The 14641-nt window shown below is 42.4% G+C and overlaps 1 protein-coding gene across 1 annotated transcript; it reads left to right on the top strand.

Moving 5' to 3' along the window:
- The first annotated feature begins 539 nt into the window (after positions 1–539).
- abcd2 (ATP-binding cassette, sub-family D (ALD), member 2) lies at positions 540–14182 on the top strand. Its single transcript, XM_028399218.1, has 10 exons — positions 540–1782; positions 2066–2246; positions 2631–2752; positions 5569–5731; positions 5991–6085; positions 6828–6973; positions 8339–8484; positions 9058–9142; positions 9750–9875; positions 9977–14182. Exons 1-10 carry the CDS (start codon positions 682–684, stop codon positions 10179–10181), a joined length of 2370 nt encoding a protein of 789 aa, XP_028255019.1. The 5' UTR covers positions 540–681; the 3' UTR covers positions 10182–14182.
- Positions 14183–14641: the final 459 nt, after the last annotated feature.

Here is a 14641-nt window from a genome sequence, read left to right as displayed (position 1 = left end):
TTAGCTGAATGTAGGCTAGCAATGACACCAGAAAGTCAGCTAACATTTAAAATATTCCGTCTCTTACCTTGAACCTCCAACCCAGTTCATTTCAACAACTGTGGTTATTAGTGAAAAAATAATTACCGTTACAATAGCGACCCTTTAGCTAGTGTGCGTGTGTTAGTGGGAAAGGTTTAGAACACACTGATAGCTTTATGCTAGGAAGCTAACTGACGGCAAACCTAAAAACTTGTCACGCGCCCCTCTAAATGTAGAATAAATAAATATTATTATTAAATTATTATTAATTTACTAAAATATTTAACTAATTATGTGATATATGTTAATGTATTTTATGTATAGAATAAATACTGTCTAAAAACGTTTTAAGAGTCCTACCACAGACCGTATATAAAAGAGTGCTACATAAAAATACAGTGGATACAGTAGCAGCTAATTTGTTTACGTCGATGACGCAACCAATCATCTTCTGCCGGGGGCGCGACCAATGAAAAACGCCTCTGCGACAGCAAGGCGGAAATAAGCAGTGTCAAGATGACGGGAACAACTACATTAAACCAGGAAGTGGGAGTATAAATTAAAACACTGTTCACGTATTTGTGAAACATGGGTGGGTGGTAGTTTAATTTTGGCAAGGATAACCGGAAGTACAGGTATTACAGTGTGTTTTGCTTGTTAATGGTACAAAAAAGAGCAGGATGTAGCGGTACTGTATCAGGCTCGCTTCACATCATTCCAGCCATCGGGGCTCCCTCGGTGTTTTCATGTCGACGCGGTGAGTCGGATCTGGGTGATGGGTGTTGTAAGGACCGGTACCAGGGAAGACTAACGTTTGAAAAGATGTCCAACATCCTCGATGCGGCGTCCAAAGTGAAATGGGACCGCACGGCAGCTGCGAAGCGAGCCGTGTTTCTTGCGGCTGCTGCTTACGGTATCAAAACTCTGTACCCCATCATCTGCAAGCAGCTCTGCAAAAACCGAGATCAGAGGAGCACCAGGCAGGGCTCAAAGGCGGAGAACGGCTCCGCTTGTTCCGGGAAGGTAGATGGAGTGTTTCACAAGAGGACATCTCCTGGAGTAAATGCAGAATTTTTTAAGCAGATTCTCGAACTTGGGAAAATCCTCTTCCCCAGGCTTGTTTCCAAAGAGCTCGGCTTGCTTTCCTTGCACTCGCTGGCTCTGATATCTAGGACGTTTCTGTCTATTTACGTGGCCAGCTTGGATGGAAAGATAGTTAAAACGATCGTGGAGAAGGAACCCAAACGCTTCATCTTCCAGCTGATCAAATGGCTCCTCATTGCCATCCCGGCCACGTTTGTCAACAGCGCCATTCGGTACCTAGAATGCAAACTGGCTCTGGCCTTCCGCACCCGGCTCGTGAACCATGCCTACCGGACCTACTTCACCGATCAGACCTACTACAAAGTCAGCAACATGGACGGGAGGCTCGCCAATCCGGACCAGTCTCTCACCGAGGACGTTATGATGTTTTCCCAATCGGTGGCCCATCTGTACTCCAACCTCACCAAGCCTATATTGGATGTGATGCTGACTTCCTACACGTTAATTCAGACCGCCAGGTCTCGCGGAGCTAACGCCACAGGCCCGACCCTGCTGGCCGGGCTAGTGGTCTTCGTCACGGCCAAGGTACTGCGTGCGTGCTCGCCGAAATTTGGCAAGCTGGTGGCCGAGGAGGCGCACAGGAAGGGATACCTGCGCTATGTGCACTCCAGGATCATAGCTAATGCTGAGGAGATAGCTTTCTACAGAGGACACAAGGTATGCAGAGCTGGACGTAGAATTCTAGATGGTGCTTTTATTGTGCAGCAGGCTTGCTGGTGTAATAGTAAGCAACCTAAAGGAGAATCTATTCCATTTATTATGTGAGGCTCCATTAAAAACATCCATTGGACCATTATCTAGTAAGAGGGTGAACATTATTACACAGATCTATTGTTATGCTATGTATGTATCGGTGTAATTATCTTGGCGATCACCCTCCAGATGAATGAATGGTCCATCGCTGACATGCTGTAACATCCTGTGTTGTCCATGGCTGCAGGTGGAGATGTGTCAGCTGCAGAAGTGCTACAGAGCTCTGGCAGATCAGATGAACCTGATCCTGTCCAAGCGCCTCTGGTACATCATGATTGAGCAGTTCCTCATGAAGTATGTGTGGAGTGGCAGCGGGCTTGTCATGGTGGCAGTGCCCATCATCACAGCCACAGGGTTTGCTGACAATGGTAAGGAGAAAGCTCAGTATTTTATGTGTATTAACTGTGATTACTGTAAACACATTTCACAGTAAAAATGAGGGTCAACAGTTACAGCTACTCTAGGAGGAGCTGATTAGCCTGTGTGAGAACAGTATGCTTCTTCCATCACTCCCCTAATGACTTTTCAGCATTACAAATATAGCTCTGACTGAGTCCCTTTGTTTGCTACTCTTCCAATGTAACATGTAAATAATCAGTGTTTAAATAACCTGTTTCTGTGGAATCCTCATGCTTACAGGTACAAGTCTAAAATAGATGGGCTCGCACAGCAAAAAAACAAACGTCCACAAAGCAACTCTATTAGGTCTTTTGAGTATTATGAAACCAGTTATCTTCTCCTCTGTCCTCCAGAAACAGCAGATGGGCAGACGCAGGTGATGGTGAGTGAAAGGACAGAGGCGTTCACCACCGCCCGCAACCTCTTGGCTTCAGGAGCTGATGCCATCGAGAGGATCATGTCCTCCTACAAAGAGGTATAGTGATATGCTGTAATTTGGTTTTATCTGAAAAGAAGAGTTTCAAGCCTATAACTTACAATCATGTTAAGTCAAGCGCCTTGATGCACTGCTCTCCATGGAGGCCTGATAATGCAGCCAGACATCAGAATGGTTGCACATTGCTTAAAAGCCAGCTGTGCACCTGGACATGTGTGCAGTATAATTATGATAAGCTGCACAACAGCATCTAGCATAGACAACAAATGCTGCAATGCTTGCATTTTAGTTAGGTTGAGTTATTTATTAGGAGTCAAGGCAGATCTCTGTTGTCTTCTGAAAAAGGTCACATGATGTAGCATGACAAATCAGGGAAGGACATGTAGCAGCTCATAAGCCCAAATCAGGAAGTGAACATCTGTTGCCTGCACCATAGTTTCTAAGAGTGTAAACATAGCAAAATGCAAGTTGTGGACCACAGACAGACAATTGGTCTGAAATGATAAAGCAACAAGTTAAATTACAGATTACAAACTGAATATATAACAGGAACCATCTTTCTGAAAACAAAACAAACCATGAGAGATGGGGTTTTTTAGGGGACAGCATTTAGACACACAAGAGTAGTTAGTAGTAGTTACACATGTACACATGGATTTCTCCTCACAGTTAGAAAGCTCTCAGCCTAATGAAGAATTCCAGCATGATGGCATAAAAAGAATTCGGTGAATGAAAGGTCTTGTTCATTGATAGCCAAATCCCTGATCTCACACTGCATTTTAATCCAAAAAAAAAAAAAACTGGCAAGACCCATTCATGCATTCTCCCTCTCAAGCTGCACTTTGAGGTCCATAAGAGGATTTGGCTGCAGCACATTTGTGGTGAAGCTGTATTGCAGTGTAGCTCATTTATGCTGCTCACAGTCACATGCCACCCTGTGTTTTGGCATGTATTTTCCATGTTATGGGTTATTGTCTTATACGTGCAGAGATCTGCTTAGTTTATAGCATGTCTGCAAGCAGTGTCTGCCTTTGGTGAAGTGGAGGAATTGAAACTCTATTAAAAGTGCTTGTGGTGGTTATGTGCTTCCTCAGCTGCCTTAGCCTCCTTTCAGAAGCATCTCATTTCAGACCTCATATACGAGAGCATCCTTGACTTAACATATATATTTAAAAACATGTTTAATTCATTTTATTGTCGTAGTTTGGTTGCCCTGTGATTCCACTTCCCTGGAGGACACAAGTTTTAGCCCGATGTTGTGAGTGTGTGTGGTGAATTCTGACATCCCCAGAGCAAGCCCCTGCATGCAAGGCTAAGCGATGTGTGCAATTTAACAGGAAGCAGGCATGGTGCACATTCCTAAGGCGGTGTGCCCAGCTCACGCCTCCAGACACTCTGCCTGTTTGATATGACAGTGTGCAGTGTGTATTTGTTTGTTGGGTGTGTGACCCAGCTTGGTCGAATTTGTCTTTCTCATCACTCGGTGTTCCTTGAAGGCCTAGTCCATCCTTACATGAGCTCTCTGTTAGCTCTTCTATGTTAAACATAGAAAGCTTTGATAGGTATCAGTTCCTGAAGATGAAATTTACCACCATGTCACTATAGGTCAGCCAGCAGTGAGGCTGTGTGTGTCCAGAGCTCCTTCTCTCAGGGCTAAGCCTCACTGTGAATAATCCTCCATCTGTTGATCTTTCAGCCCTACATCTCTTCCTACTTTCCCTCTCTCTCTCTCTCACTGTGTTTACTTTCTCTCTTCGAAGGCAAATATGGAAGGATGTGTTGCCCCCATTTACATGTATTAAGCCTTTACCAAGCCACTCAAGCACCTGATCAGGGTCCGTCCCATCCTGTGTCTGGTCTTTGCAGCACAGAGAAAGAACATTTTGTCTTGTATCTGCACAATGCTGATTGGTGTTTCTGCATGTATTATTTTGATGTTAGCTAGGCTAACTGACACATGAGCAGAGATGTGACTGTGGGTGAAAGGACTGCAGCCCCACATGGTGTCCATGAATTCTGAGAAATGTTGTTGAAAATAATCAAGCTGTGTCAACAGCCTGCATTGTCTCTCTGCATGGTGCACCACTCAAAAGCCAAAGCAACATTATCCAGTTGCCTGTAAACACATTGGGCTCACTTTACCTTAAAGCTATGAGTGTAATTTATGCTTGCCTTGTGATAACACCATTTTGTGCTGTTCTAACCATCACAGCTACACTTGCTTATCTTGTAGTTTTCTGTGCATATTTATGTCACAGGTTAGATTTTTTGCATGTGAATAAAATGTAGACACAGGGGAGCATGTAAATCTGTGTGGAAAAAAAACATATTTTAAATATATATTTGCTATCTAAGTAACTATTTTAACCTCTTAAAGTTAGCTCACTTATATATCCTTATGACATTAATTCAAGCTTTTATTTATTCTTTGTTTGACCCTCTTCAACAACTGTAAAACCTAAATAAATAAGACTAAGTGAACTTGGACTCCATGTTTAAAAGCTATTGCAGGAGTGTTTTAATCCTGTATTCCACCTATTGGCCAGCAGGGCCATCAGTGAACATTTTACTGATGAGTTCACAGTGTGAAGTGTCAGTTTTTAGTCAATACAGCATGAATAGACAATAAAGCACAGCATGCTTTAGTGCGTAGCTACCATAATGTTAATGTGAATAAAATGTCCCCTCGTGTCTCATTATATCATGTTATTTAATCAGCTGATCTTCAGAATGTTTCCATGTACCCTCCCTGGAGTTCATGTAAACCTGCTCTCTCCCAGTTTTATCAGCACATGGCCGTGACAGTGACACGAATGCCAGTCTGACCTTTGACCCCTGCGTGTTTGTCGATACAGGTCACAGAACTGGCAGGCTACACTGCGAGGGTCCACAGTATGTTTGCCGTGTTCGAGGACGTCCAGAAGGGTGTCTACAAGCGCTCCTCTCTGTCAACCACAGCGGGGACAGAGAAGAAGAGCAAGCCTGAGATGCACATAGATGGACCACTGGAGATAAAGGGTATGTCTGCCCTGCTAACAGTCTGAAGGCCAAAGGTTGCTTTTACTGTCTGCATATCTTTGTGTACACATCCATCTGACCCTTGAATGCATCTCATATCAGAGATTGCAGTTAAGCTGAGAGATAAATGAAAAAGTGCTAAAGAGGCATTTCTATTTTTAACCCCATAATTCCTGCTAGTATTAACTCCATCCATATCTGTGCCGAGACATTTCTGCTCCACAGTCACTCTCTGTCTTTGACCCTGTGTTTTGTGCAGGTGAAGTCATTGACGTGGACAAGGGCATCGTGTGTGAGAACGTCCCCATCATCACACCTAACGGAGACGTCGTAGTGTCATGCTTGAACTTCAAGGTAAAGTAGCTGCACTTCTGAACCTGATTTCACAATCAAACTCCTCTGCAGATCCTGGTCTCTGTTGCATTTATTAGTATTTAAGAATAATCCCGTGATCTCATTAGAAATTACATACATTCAAAGTACAAACATATAAACTAACTACACTGTACAAAGCACAGTGTCTTCTGCCAATCGTTATGCTGCTTTCATAGAATTGTATTGCAGAGAAAATGAGCCCACATTTACGAAAGACTATTTAGGTTATGAAGGTCAAACAGATGACAGATGATCAAAACCTCCTTGACCTCAATAAAAAAACATCCGTGGGACTAGCTATCACTTTTAAACAGTGCTACTAGCAGCTCAGGTCAACAGACTTCTGTGCAGACTACACTAAGCTGCAATTTGGAGGTCAGTACACCCTGCTGAAATTGAGCTGTTGACACTGTGCTAATGCTAACAGTACATACAGTAAAATTATGTGGCATGACAGATGGAGCGCCGAATTAGACAAAAATCCATGTGGTTTAAAGGCAAAGGCAGAAAGCTAAAGCATAGGAAGCCGAGCAGGTTGCTTCTAGCTGTAGCTCACAGTGGGTCCACTGCAGATACAGAGAACAAACGCCTACTTTACAGCATCATTTCTTAAAAAGCAAACACCTCTCCGCTCACGCGTTCTGCCTGTCCACAGTTTTATACCGTGATGATCCTGTAATCACAGAAGCTGGGGGATTAATAAATCATCTCTTCCTTTCAGGTGGAAGAGGGCATGCACCTATTGATCACGGGGCCTAACGGCTGTGGGAAAAGCTCTCTGTTCAGGATCCTCAGCGGCCTGTGGCCTGTCTACGGTGGCCGGCTACACAAACCCTCTCCTCAACACATGTTCTACATCCCTCAGAGGTTTGTGCACACTCTCAATAATCAAACATTTAAGAAGTGTGCAGTGTTTTATCATCAAAACAGTGAACACTACCAGTAATCTAATCCATTGCAACAAGACCTGCGTGAGTAGCTGACAGAGAAACCAGAGCTCTGGAGTGAAATATTTACCATCCAGATTAGTCCTCTTTACAATAATGTCTTAATGATACACTTTAAAGGCCTGAAACATGTCAAGTAATTAGCTTTAAAAGCCACAAGTAGAAACATGATCAGCGAAAGTAGACAGATCATCAGTGGATCATTAACTGGTTTACTGACATTGCATGACATGATCCAGCCACACTAACCTTCTGTTAGTAAATAAGATAATAAGAATTATTCAAAGCATCACTGTATTGGAATTTAAAAAAGACTTTATGACCAAGTTGATCTAAACACTTAAATGCACATTAAAAATTAAAAATTATGTTATTGTAAACATGTACTGACCAACTCCGTTTGTTAATGTTATAAAAGTAACAATCATCAATGCATTGTTAGTCGTGACACCTGCGGCCATTAAGGGAACTGCAACCAGCAGTTAGGAGGCTAACAGGCTTGCTGCCTTGCCTGAGCCTTGGCTGTTAGAATCAATTGTTTGACACATGTGTTGTTGGCTGAATTCGACATTGTTGACACAAGTTTGTATCATGGATAAATGTAACTGGTGAAAATAATATGGCGAGCCAGCTCGCTGTCACATCCACTCAGGTAGTCATTAGTGTGTAGGCTAAGTATGGACAGCTATCCTCTGTAGTTTGCCACGCTGTGTATACATAGGTAGCAAGCTAAAGTTGTACAGTGAGTTTTGGCTCTCAGGAGTTAGCATTATAAGTGTGTCTGGTGTCATGTGTCACCTTGAGCTCTAGAAATATTGAATTGCTTTTTTTTTCTCACAACCTGAATTATAATCGAGCCACTGATCATCAAATAAATCCAAAATAAAGAGTCAAAGGTTACATGTCTGATTGAGCTCGGGATCCTCCAAAAACATAAGAGTGTGGCTGTAACCCTTAGGTTGAAATGGCCTGAACCAGTCTGAGACGATACTTCCAATGTAATCGTACCCAGGGCTGCTCAGAGTTGCACACTCAGCTGACTCTCTCCTGCAGAGCAGTGAATATTTTATACTTGGGATGAGACAGCCACCTGGCAGCTGTAACAGAATCCAACACACTATTAACAATAGAAACAGGGTGTCTTTCTTTTCTTTAAGTGTCTTAAAGTCGGACTCCTTTTGTGCACACGCACCTTCTTTGTTCACTCAATGTTTGGTGCACTTCATGAAATGAGGGGTTAACAAAGAAACACTGAGTGGATACAGTGTGTGTGTGTTTTCTCCAGGCCGTACATGTCTATGGGCTCACTGCGGGACCAGGTGATCTACCCAGACACCTTGGAGGACATGGCCGCCAAAGGCACGAGTGACAAGGACCTGGAAGCCATTTTGGACATAGTCAACCTCAATCACATTGTCACCAGAGAGGGAGGTAAGAGAGTAGTAAAGACGGTAACTTGGTTAATATATGCGCCTCAGATCAACACACACACAGTAGATGAGACAGCAGGATTGCCCTCAAACTGTAACAGCAGCACATGTTTGCTGTGTTGGAGATCAAACAGACTCGGGTTTGTGCTGGACGTGTACCAGAAGTCTGATCTTATGCATTTCTTCTATTGCTAAACCTGAGTCTTTGGCTAATTGGCAGCCGCTCTCTCCTCATTGCTGAAACAAACAACTCCATTGTTGTTAACCAACTACTGTACAAAGCTTAGTGCTGCAAGAGGGTTTAATGTATGAATGGCTGCACTGTGTGTTGGGAAATGTCTTGCACGCTAATAAACTCACGCACATGCAGCTTATTCAACAGTCATGGATATGGACAGAAACATATGTACTTATTCTGTGGAAAAGTCACACAGCATCCATGTTAATTCTAATCACTGTAGAACATTTGTGTACTTGATTATTAGTCTGAATGCCATACCCTAAAAAAGCTGATTTCAGCATATATAATCCCAAAACACTCTACATTTTGTGCAATGTCTTCTTTCCTCTCCAGGCTGGGATGCTGAGATGGACTGGAAAGATGTGCTGTCAGGAGGCGAGAAGCAGAGGATGGGCATGGCTCGCATGTTCTATCACAAGTAAGGAGACACAGCCTGACACTTCACAATAAAACACCGAGCATAAGACACGCAAAGACTGTAAACATATGGGTGTTAGTGTGAAATTTCCATTTTTTCAAACTGACATCATATATGAGTTTTCAGCTAGCCTAATGCTTTTATTAACAACCAAAGGCCTGAAAACACTCAGCTGCACTTGTGTTTTTGAGCTACTGAGCTAGTGTTATCATGATTAAAAACAATGCTAAACATCAGGCATCTGTGAGCACATTACAAGGCTAGCTTTAGCATGTCCCACCAAGCACTGATGTACAGCTTCAGAGATGCATTAGCTAGTATAACTGGACTGTGACTGGGGTGAACATTGTTCATGGGTCATGCTGTGGAACCAGTTTAGGTTGCTAAATAGCAAATATTAGCACACATTGAAAATGTCAACATTCCTCTTTAAATAAAGATTGTGTGATGTATGTTAGCATTGTGGCTCCCACTGTATAAATTCGTGCTCATTGTTGCATGTATTTTTCAAGTTATTTTTCAGAGGGGGTAAGAGTTGGATTTTGTTTATGGGTCTCATCACAGGATGCAGAGCAGTTATTAAAACAATTCCCCCTGTGTATTTCAGGCCTAAATATGCCCTGTTGGATGAGTGTACCAGCGCTGTGAGCATTGACGTGGAGGGAAAGATTTTCCAGGCTGCCAAGGATGCCGGCATCTCCCTGCTCTCTATCACGCACCGGCCCTCCCTGTGGTGAGACACGTCACACTGTGGAAATATTCTATTCCAGTCTATGAACTAGAATTCTGAGATGTGAAAAAATGCATCCCACTCTCCTCTCTCTCCGCCTCCAGGAAGTACCACACCCACCTGCTGCAGTTCGATGGGGAGGGCGGCTGGCGCTTTGAGCAGCTGGACACAGCGACGCGCCTCTCCCTTACCGAGGAGAAGCAGCGGCTGGAGGCCCAGCTGGCCGGCATCCCCGAGATGCAGCATCGCCTCAACGAGCTCTGCAAGATCCTGGGAGACGACTCTGTACTGAAAACATCTGAGGAGTGAGAGAGGGGGGTGGGGGAAGGGGCCCAGGAGGAGGGAAGCAGGACAAGCGAGGCAATGAAAGAAAAAGAAGGAGGCGGCTTGTGTCTTTTCAGGCTTTTTTGCTTGTTTAGATTTTTCTTTTGCTCCGAGCCTCTCTTGTTAAAGCTGGGGAGCTCTTAATGCCGGCTCTCTATTCAGTCTCCGAAGTAGAAGGGTAGGGTGAAGTGCATTCACAAGTATACCTCTCCCTACATTTTCAGCTGATTTTTAATGTTTGTTTCCAGCATTAATAATTGACAGAATCATTTTGCTTTGGCTCAAAGTGGCTGAATTAACAGTTAATGAATTTGTTTGTGACGAGGCAGTTTTATAGCACTTTACTCTGCTTTTAGAGGGCTGTTTCTGCTTGTTGTTGCTGTGTTTAGCTAATTTAGTTTTATTATTATTTTTATTATTATAGAACCACTATCATGTCCAAAGCAGTATTCCAGGCCCAGTAGACTGGGCTGTGCAAGATCCGCATTCGTTTTTACCTCCACTATATAAGCAGTGGATGTTTTTAGGTTTTACTAGTGTAACCTCTTTTTTTAAGAGTTTTACATAACATATTTAGGTTGTGTATGTTTCCACAGTACAATCCCCTCTCCTTATACCTCATCAGACCCCCTGAACCACCGACACAGGCATGCACATGCAGGCTCTATTATTAAAACGATTAGTGACGCAGGTCTGACTCCAAAACTATAGGCTTCTGGTTTATTGAACAAATACAAAGAGCGTAAAGAGCTCCTTTACAAACGCTGGAGGAGGTAAGGCTGCAAGATGCAGATGTTAGTGAACAATCACACCCACATATGCACTGTACAAGCAGACAATGTAACAGACACACACACACACCAGCCACCTGTTCAAGCTGTGTGTTCACACAACACACTCGTGTGTCTGCTGCTTAGTCAGCAGTGCTACTCTGTGGGTGACTTGGATGTACTGAACAACAAGCAACACAATCCATATTATAATCCTTATATTGTAATCAATGAAGCCTTAATGATAGGCTTGTTTACAGGTGGTTTTCTAGCTGTTGTCTTTCCTCTTTGAGCCTCTCTGTTTATACCAGCAACAACTGGGGTTGCTGCTGACACATACTGCAAGTTGTCATACTGTGAAATTCATTGTGTTAACATCTCTTTGTTCTTACGGGAGCCTCAGAGTTTACTGTGGTGGTTCAGCTGGGTGTGGGATCCCCAGGGTCCGACCCAGGACTCACTGCTTGGATTATATCTCCCAGCTGGCCTGTGAGTGGCTGGAGAAGGTTGCCACAGTGACTACTTGGAGAATGAATATTCATAGATGCTGGGTATTTTAATGGTCTTTTTGCTTTTGTGGTTCAAACCTGTGTGCATGCTGTGTGTCCTGCAAAAATATAAACCTGTTTCCAAAAAGAGGGGGAAAAAAGATGTGATCAAATGAATTTTAAATAAATTAATCCTGATATTTAATTTAAAAATGTACAAATATAACAAATCAGGTTGAAGCTGATTAATGTTCAAAAAGTCTGGAAAAGTTGTGTAATGCTAAAGAGAAACACCTTTCTCTCAGCAAATTAGAGTCATTAAACAATATCAGTTTCAACATTTGAACTGTCCTTGGGCTATAAAACTCATTGTATTCTCTTTATTTACACATACATTATCATTTTTTGGAAACAAGGTTTCTGGGACAGGTCGACCTTTGCCTGTGATTGTACAGTACAGAGTAAAGTGGGACACATGATTTCACAACAGCACATACATGTAATTATCTGTGCTCTGTGGCACTAAATAATGTCCATATTTTTACCTTTAATATCCATGCTTCCGCCATAAAAATGAATTAATCAGATCCTGCAACAAACAGGGCAAAGACGGGGCATCTGTGTGGTGTCTGTCACACCATAAACTTACTGCTTAAAATACAGCTGTTTTATTAAAATAGTCATGTTGATGTTAGCCAGCCACAGAATGGACAATCAGGTACATCATCTGCTGCATTTCTGACTACACTTAAGCTCCTTATCATCCTCAGAGAAATGAAGTCGTTGTGGTTTTAGCCTTTATCTCCACTGATATGGAACTCATCATGTCTGCTGTTGCGTCTGCATGTCAAGGTTTAGCACTTCCCTGCGGCCTTTTTGTTTGCCTGAGCTGCATAAACCTTGAAACCTCCCCTTTTGGCTTTAAGCGGGCAGTTAAATTAAAAAAAGGACTCGAGAGCATTTAAATGCAGCCCTGCGCTGCACAGGATGATGGCTGCCAGGTTACTGAAGGGCAAACTTCTTCCTTTTTTTTTTTCCTCCCCCCAGAAAATGTGACTAGAGAACAAAACAGTGACTACACACTGCGTTCCTGTTATATGTACAGGAATAATAAGTGATATGCTCTGTGATGATGTAATCCAGGCTGCACAAAGAATTGTTAGTATGCTTTTCGCTGAGCGTGCACGAGAGCATCATGGGCATTACTGCAGGCCTTGCAGAAAAGCATGGCTAGCCTTTTGGGCGATCTTCTGTGCGCTGTCAGTCAGAGTCTGTCGACAGGAAGGCACACGAGCCGCTGAATGACACAAAGTCTGCAAAGTGACACCAGAACATGAGGTCAGCCCAAAAACAGTGCCTGGTACTCATAAGCATGACGACAGCTTCAGTAATTAGGTCAGCAGAAAAAACATGGCATCATTTTTGAAAGGATGGGATAGGAGTTGATGAGGTACCCCGTGTTTCTGATTTGACTATGAGCTTAGAGTGGGTGTGAGCTCCATTGTCCTCTCTTCATGATATGTAAAGGATGACAGGAGCTGAGCTATGATAACTGAAAGGTTGATGAGCTGCCAGTGTTGTGGTCATAACTTCTGGCTGCCCCCTAGAGGGCACAGTGTGTTACTGCAGGTTTATTTTTCACAACCATCTGTGCTAATGCTGCATTTAAAGGCAAATCAGAATTTAAAAATTTCAGAACTACTCAGTACAAATACATTGGTTTTGTGCATTTCAGAGATAGAAAATAATTTTCTGGTTTTGAACACTAGGGGGCATAATATAGAATCATAGGCAATAATCAATTATTAAAGCCACCAGAAGACGGACTTCACATCATCTAAAAGTTTGACGATGTATTTTTCTGTCCTTCAGTTTTATGAGGCTTTATTGTTCATAAAACAACAAATAAAACCAATTTTTTAATTAAAAAAGTATTAATTTTACATGGTACATTGAATGCAGCATTACCTAGTCCTACAGAACATTTCTTGACCTTGTCTTTTAAAATGGGACCTCATCACAGCAGTCATCACAGGATACCAGTGAAGATTAAATAATGGTTTATACTACACTGTATGACCCTGCTACTGTAACCACATCCTTACTAACAACGACTTTGGAACTTTCTCTCATACTGTTTGTAGGAGATTGAATGTGTCTGTTGCAAGCAATGGTTACAAAGACAATGAACACATGTGGTCAGGACAAGTTTGCTGTTTTCATTTTATAATTGTGTTAAAATTCTTTTAGATCCACAGTGTGGTGTTACAGTTTAGATTTGCTGTATATGTGGTGTGTGAACTGGGATTAGGGGAAGATTTGACATGTGGTGTTGGACAGTCAGGTACATGACAACGTTTAGATTGTTATCGCCACTTTTGGAGATATTGATTGGACTGTCATGTAACATGTCCCTTACTTTAAGTTCCCTCGGGGGGTCAATAAAGTCTAATCTTATTTTATCTTATGCACTGATTCCCCCTATATGCCAGGGATTACTACAGTTTAAGTTACTTTAACGCGAGCTCTGTTGCTGTCTCATACATGGAATGATTTTATACTGAATTCCTGCAACAGTTGCTCAGACCTCCTTTATTAGGATGTCTTAGTGTACATGTTGGACTCTGTATTCTTTAACATAAAGAATTGTAAAAGCTGTTCAAAAATCATATGCTAAGGTCACTTTATGCTGAAAGATGAAGATGTATTTTTCTTGTAAATAAAACTACAGTGCGACCTCACAGAATGACTCATCTTCATTATGAGAGATTTCAAACTAGCTGCGCTTGTGATAAATGTGGGTAATGAGCTTCTAGTTGTTCTGTGAGTCTGTTGATGACAGAACAGAAGCCTCCTGGAGCTGACATAAAGGTCACAGAAACACCTCCCTGTGAGATATTTAGGCTTACAGTAAGTATCAGGGCTACACTTACCTTTTTCACAGTACATTAACAGACAAAGTACGGCCTCACATAACAATAATAATAATAATACATAACTTCCCTGCTTGAAGTTGATTTAAATATGATGTTACTGTTCCTTATTCCTAATTTGGAAATATAAAGCAGATATGTTTAATGTTGAATTAAATTGGGGCACAGCAAACGAGATCGCAGCGCCACCTGCTGGCCGTCAGCTGGCATTAAAATGATAACCCAAGGTTGCAGTAACAGGATATGAACGATAG

The sequence above is a fragment of the Parambassis ranga genome, chromosome 2, assembly GCF_900634625.1.
Source record: "Parambassis ranga chromosome 2, fParRan2.1, whole genome shotgun sequence".
In the NCBI taxonomy this organism is placed as follows: domain Eukaryota; kingdom Metazoa; phylum Chordata; class Actinopteri; family Ambassidae; genus Parambassis; species Parambassis ranga.
This window is presented reverse-complemented; position numbering and strand designations above follow the sequence as displayed.